Source organism: Pteropus vampyrus, unplaced genomic scaffold (assembly GCF_000151845.1).
Source record: "Pteropus vampyrus isolate Shadow unplaced genomic scaffold, Pvam_2.0 Scaffold123, whole genome shotgun sequence".
In the NCBI taxonomy this organism is placed as follows: domain Eukaryota; kingdom Metazoa; phylum Chordata; class Mammalia; order Chiroptera; family Pteropodidae; genus Pteropus; species Pteropus vampyrus.
Genome location: NW_011888904.1, coordinates 1232639 through 1239731, shown reverse-complemented (window position 1 = coordinate 1239731; position 7093 = coordinate 1232639). Strand labels below are relative to the sequence as shown.

Here is a 7093-nt window from a genome sequence, read left to right as displayed (position 1 = left end):
GGAAAAATATAATATTGTAAAGATGTTGATTCTCTCCATATTAATCCCAGCTGGATTCTGAGGGAATCTGACAAAATAATTTTTAAGAGCACCTGGAATAAAAAGCATGCTACACTAACATGTGTGAAAAATAAGAACGAAAGAGGAAGATGGATTTTCCCTGTCAGACAATAAACTGGATGATGAGGCTACTATAACCAAAAGAGCCTAGTGTTGCCATAGGAATAACCGGTCAGAACGATGGACCAGAACACAACTAAGAATGTGGTAAAATGATAAACATGACTTCTTAAATCATCTTTTAGAAAAGGAAAGGAAGGAATTGAGGACAACTGGCTAATCATTTGGAAAACATAAAATCAGGTCTGTACCATCTACCAAAAAAATTCTTAATTAAGATTTAGATGTAAAAATAAAATTAGAGAAGTATAGAAAGAAAACACAAGAAAATATATTATCATAGGGTATGGAAAGACTTTCTAAAAATTACTAAACTTCCATTTTAATAGAAAAACTGCTTATATAAACTTTCTCTTATGTTCTTATAATACATTTAAACAATAAATACATTTTAAAATAATACACTTATATACTCAAGCTGCTGAGAAATTTAGGAGCAGAAAAAGATCTACTGACCCCAAAGTGAAACACTGTCTTAAGAGGCTCAGTTCATCATCATCACATCAGGCTTTTTGACCAAAACCTCCCTGTGACTCAAAGAGACTTGAAGCCTTCTCCCTCCCTCCTCTGTGCCCTGCAGGCTGTAACCCTGGCACCTAAGAAACAGCTCGCACATATCCGTTCCCACACCTGTCTCCTCTACCTAACTTTGTGCTCTCTTAGGGCAGGTCATGTCAGGTGTTTCTTACTACTTCCAGAGTCTGTTTCTGCAAAGGCCCTCAGAGAGAAGCAGGGAGGAATCCAGCCCTAACTCTCACCACTTCCATTTGTGGGATGGGTAAAAGATCTTAAGAGAAAGCTGTCTCTTTGAGTGGATTCTTACCCCAAGTTTCAGCTGCTTACCAGTCACACCCTTTGTATCAATAATATTCTCTGCAGCTTTAGCTACTGCATGATTCAAAGATTCACTGCCAACTTTGTTCATTCTCCTGGAGTTCAGAGCCCGCTTCTGTTTGGTGGTACCAAAGGCTTCAATGCAAGAATCCATCTGTACAAGAGACAAACCTGATTACTAAGGACAGGCTGGACATGGCCACTCCTAGCTGTGTGACTATGGGGAAACTCTCAGTCTCTCTTGAGCCACCATGACCTCACTTGTAAATTGGGCTGAATCATAGTTATCTACCTCAGGGGCTTATTGTAAGAACCAAATGATACTAACAGATTTGAAGAACTTTCTTTGTAAGCTATAATGGACCATTTACAAATCAACAGTGTCTCTACCTAGAAAATGTAAAAACTTGACTCGAATTATGGTCTGTAAACCTTTGGCACACAGCTTACCATTTTCCAACCCTACACCCTCTCTGAGTTTGAAGATAGCCTCACACTCCTTCTCAATAAAGCTCTCCAGGCAGCAATGAAGATTTGCCATCCTGGGATGAGATTAGCTTTGTAGGAACCTTCTACATTGAAAATCTAAAGTTTACTTTGTTTTAATATGAAAAGTTCCAGGCTACAACCTATATTCTCTGAAATCTGTATTAAATCTTAAAAACGAGTTATGCTACACCTAGATCAGCCTAGAGAACCAGTTCAAAACACCGGCACAGAGCTGTGTGTACCTGCCCTAGACATGAAAACTGTTCTCTATGAAGCCAAGGAGGCCACTGCAGGTAGAAACTATCCAGACAACCACAAATGAATGAGCTAGGAGCAACCAGGGAGACCGCTGTGTTCAATCAGCTCATTTTACTGATGGAGAAACCCAGGCCTAGAAGGAACTTACTTACGGTCCCATGTCTTAGTTCCATCACACTTACCTTCTCTCTAAAAGTTTTGACTTGACTCTCTAATGATGATTCACTCTCAACTGAATCATCTATCAAAACACAAACAAAAACAGGAAAAAGCAAACTGTAAGGCCTACAGATAGTAATAGTGTTCAAGAAACTTCACTCCAGGACTTCCCAGTGTTTAACATGAGTGTATACTGTGAACATTTAGTATGTTCACATACTAAACACTTAGAGAATTCAAAGAATTAAGGAGTCAAACAAAGGGGCCATCTAGTCGAACCTCTTCATGTTACAAATAAGGAAAACTAAGGCCTCCAGATGAAATGACTTGCCCCAGGTCAATCTGCTAGATAGAATAAACCAATATTTACAAATTTTTTTTTTTACATGTTAAAACAAAAATTTGTTTAATCAGGAAAGCAATGACAATTTTTTTTGCCTCTTTTAAAGTTAGAAGAGCATTTGGAAGATAATTTAATCTTTATCAGATTAAAAAGGGTTGGGACCACTGCTTTGAGAGAAAAAAGTCAGAACTAATGCCTCGGAAGACATCAGGCAGACTCACCATAATCCTAAAGATCCCTCCTTATCAAACATGCTCCAGAACCATTAATACTATGGTTCTCAGTATTCAAGATTTAGGGAGCCCCTTGAGTCTGACCCTCTCATCTATCATTTCGGAAGATCTCACTCTAGCCATGGGCATGATGGCTAAGCATCATGGCTAAGATGCCAAAGCAGAGAAACAATGCAATTTCTCCCACTGCTTAAGGAAAAAAAAAAAAGGATCTCCTCCCAAATTAGGAAGCATAGACTTTTCATTAACATGAAAGTTACTGTCCAACATATAAGCAACTTCCAGCACCTACCAGAGATTCTAAAACCTCTGCCCCACCTAGAATAGTTAAGAATTAACAAAGGCCTTCAATGAAAAAGAGTACCAGACATGCCCTCCAATATTCTGCTCTGATCATTACTCAACTTGCTTTAACTAAGATTAGTTTCTGATCGCAAGACTGTAAACACTGTGAGGATAGGATCTGTGTCTGTTTTGCTACATTCACAGCCCCTAATTTGTGCCTAAAGTATATAGGTCCTCAATAAATATGTGCTGAGTAAAAATACTCTTAAAACTTATTAAAAAAACTTGGCAGAAAGGCACTCTTAAAAATAACTACAAAATGTATTTTATAAATCAAAAATTCAAACCAATTCATCCAGCGAACTTAAAATATGCAGTATTTCTGTGAGTCTAGACTGGGGCCTACCTGAAAACAGTGGCTGCATGTTGAACAATTCAGCATCATATACTTCCATTTGGCCAGAGGTCTTGTTCAAAATTCCCACAAAGTGCCTGAACAAAGAAGGAATAATACCAGTGACAATGGACTATTCAAAAAGTATTATTTTGCAACTTCATTCTTTTGCCTAAAAGTTCTCAACCTTTCTGTCTCAATACACCTGAGGAATGCATCACCTGCTCAGGAGTAACAATCCTCTATAGCTGAGGAGAAAAAGGCGGGAAAAGGGGTTTTGGGGGAAAAAAAAAAGCTACAGGTGATTTTAATAGGTGACCACATTTGGGTTCACTGCTATAGTGAGAAACTCTTTTGAGTTGTTAGAATCTAGAATTATACTAGAATTTACTGCACATGTAAATTTTATGGAGGCAAAGACAAGTAAAACCTTGGTAATTATGGGGAGAAGACCAGTCTGAACTAGAGAATCTTTGTAAAGGGATAATGCGGTATTAATAGTTTTAAGCATATATTCATGAATCTGATTTCTATCAGGGTGGTCCAGTGGGGTTCACTATTGGATACCATCACAGGGACACTGCATTATGCCAGCCCTTGAAAGTTATAGTCTGTTTAGGCTGGGCAATCGACTGGGGGTCAGTGAAGGGCAAAACTGCTCAAAGTCAGACAGTCAATCAGCGGCAGAGCTGGATCTGGAGTTCAGAGCCCGCTTCTGTTTGGTGGTACCAAAGGCTTCAATGCAAGAATCCATCTGTACAAGAGACAAACCTGATTACTAAGGACAGGCTGGACATGGCCACTCCTAGCTGTGTGACTATGGGGAAACTCTCAGTCTCTCTTGAGCCACCATGACCTCACTTGTAAATTGGGCTGAATCATAGTTATCTACCTCAGGGGCTTATTGTAAGAACCAAATGATACTAACAGATTTGAAGAACTTTCTTTGTAAGCTATAATGGACCATTTACAAATCAACAGTGTCTCTACCTAGAAAATGTAAAAACTTGACTCGAATTATGGTCTGTAAACCTTTGGCACACAGCTTACCATTTTCCAACCCTACACCCTCTCTGAGTTTGAAGATAGCCTCACACTCCTTCTCAATAAAGCTCTCCAGGCAGCAATGAAGATTTGCCATCCTGGGATGAGATTAGCTTTGTAGGAACCTTCTACATTGAAAATCTAAAGTTTACTTTGTTTTAATATGAAAAGTTCCAGGCTACAACCTATATTCTCTGAAATCTGTATTAAATCTTAAAAACGAGTTATGCTACACCTAGATCAGCCTAGAGAACCAGTTCAAAACACTGGCACAGAGCTGTGTGTACCTGCCCTAGACATGAAAACTGTTCTCTATGAAGCCAAGGAGGCCACTGCAGGTAGAAACTATCCAGACAACCACAAATGAATGAGCTAGGAGCAACCAGGGAGACCGCTGTGTTCAATCAGCTCATTTTACTGATGGAGAAACCCAGGCCTAGAAGGAACTTACTTACGGTCCCATGTCTTAGTTCCATCACACTTACCTTCTCTCTAAAAGTTTTGACTTGACTCTCTAATGATGATTCACTCTCAACTGAATCATCTATCAAAACACAAACAAAAACAGGAAAAAGCAAACTGTAAGGCCTACAGATAGTAATAGTGTTCAAGAAACTTCACTCCAGGACTTCCCAGTGTTTAACATGAGTGTATACTGTGAACATTTAGTATGTTCACATACTAAACACTTAGAGAATTCAAAGAATTAAGGAGTCAAACAAAGGGGCCATCTAGTCGAACCTCTTCATGTTACAAATAAGGAAAACTAAGGCCTCCAGATGAAATGACTTGCCCCAGGTCAATCTGCTAGATAGAATAAACCAATATTTACAAATTTTTTTTTTTACATGTTAAAACAAAAATTTGTTTAATCAGGAAAGCAATGACAATTTTTTTTGCCTCTTTTAAAGTTAGAAGAGCATTTGGAAGATAATTTAATCTTTATCAGATTAAAAAGGGTTGGGACCACTGCTTTGAGAGAAAAAAGTCAGAACTAATGCCTCGGAAGACATCAGGCAGACTCACCATAATCCTAAAGATCCCTCCTTATCAAACATGCTCCAGAACCATTAATACTATGGTTCTCAGTATTCAAGATTTAGGGAGCCCCTTGAGTCTGACCCTCTCATCTATCATTTCGGAAGATCTCACTCTAGCCATGGGCATGATGGCTAAGCATCATGGCTAAGATGCCAAAGCAGAGAAACAATGCAATTTCTCCCACTGCTTAAGGAAAAAAAAAAAAGGATCTCCTCCCAAATTAGGAAGCATAGACTTTTCATTAACATGAAAGTTACTGTCCAACATATAAGCAACTTCCAGCACCTACCAGAGATTCTAAAACCTCTGCCCCACCTAGAATAGTTAAGAATTAACAAAGGCCTTCAATGAAAAAGAGTACCAGACATGCCCTCCAATATTCTGCTCTGATCATTACTCAACTTGCTTTAACTAAGATTAGTTTCTGATCGCAAGACTGTAAACACTGTGAGGATAGGATCTGTGTCTGTTTTGCTACATTCACAGCCCCTAATTTGTGCCTAAAGTATATAGGTCCTCAATAAATATGTGCTGAGTAAAAATACTCTTAAAACTTATTAAAAAAAACTTGGCAGAAAGGCACTCTTAAAAATAACTACAAAATGTATTTTACAAATCAAAAATTCAAACCAATTCATCCAGCGAACTTAAAATATGCAGTATTTCTGTGAGTCTAGACTGGGGCCTACCTGAAAACAGTGGCTGCATGTTGAACAATTCAGCATCATATACTTCCATTTGGCCAGAGGTCTTGTTCAAAATTCCCACAAAGTGCCTGAACAAAGAAGGAATAATACCAGTGACAATGGATTATTCAAAAAGTATTATTTTGCAACTTCATTCTTTTGCCTAAAAGTTCTCAACCTTTCTGTCTCAATACACCTGAGGAATGCATCACCTGCTCAGGAGTAACAATCCTCTATAGCTGAGGAGAAAAAGGCGGGAAGTGGGGTTTTGGGGGAAAAAAAAAAAGCTACAGGTGATTTTAATAGGTGACCACATTTGGGTTCACTGCTATAGTGAGAAACTCTTTTGAGTTGTTAGAATCTAGAATTATACTAGAATTTACTGCACATGTAAATTTTATGGAGGCAAAGACAAGTAAAACCTTGGCAACTATGGGGAGAAGACCAGTCTGAACTAGAGAATCTTTGTAAAGGGATAATGCGGTATTAATAGTTTTAAGCATATATTCATGAATCTGATTTCTATCAGGGTGGTCCAGTGGGGTTCACTATTGGATACCATCACAGGGACACTGCATTATGCCAGCCCTTGAAAGTTATAGTCTGTTTAGGCTGGGCAATCGACTGGGGGTCAGTGAAGGGCAAAACTGCTCAAAGTCAGACAGTCAATCAGCGGCAGAGCTGGATAGAAACACTGGATCCTTTGACACTACCAAATGCCTTTCTTGCAGTCAGTCCTAAAGCAAAGTTCTTGCAAGCTTTGGCCTCCTGATTATACATATTAGTGAAGAGAGCTGCCTTTTGGAAATAAGACAGTTATAAATAAGTCCTAGGGATATAATGTATAGTGTGGTGACTATAGTTAACAACATTGTATTATATATTTGAAAGTTGCTAAGAGTAAATCTTAAAAGTTCTTACCACAAGAAAAAATTTGTATAACTATGTGCGGTGATGGATGTTAACTACGTTTATTTTGGTGACCATTTCATTATACATATATCTAATCATTATGTTGTATACCTGAAACTAATATATCAATTATCTCAATTAAAAAATTTTAAGACTATTACTAATGAATGAGGTTTTTAGGAAATTCAACAAATGTAAGTCAACTTTCAAGAATGTCTATAGGCTGATGTAAGGG

General features: G+C 38.2%; 1 protein-coding gene across 1 annotated transcript in view; it reads right to left on the bottom strand.

Annotated features, from left to right (window-relative positions):
* The window catches only part of POLR1E (RNA polymerase I subunit E), an 18202-nt gene that overhangs the window by 7923 nt on the left and 3186 nt on the right, over positions 1-7093 (bottom strand). Inside the window, exons 4-6 of the mRNA XM_011366213.2 lie at positions 5950-6035; positions 4705-4763; positions 1024-1168 (exon numbers count right to left, since the gene is read on the bottom strand). Coding sequence (XP_011364515.1) covers positions 1024-1168; positions 4705-4763; positions 5950-6035 — 290 coding nt within the window. The remainder of the gene's footprint in view (positions 1-1023; positions 1169-4704; positions 4764-5949; positions 6036-7093) is intronic.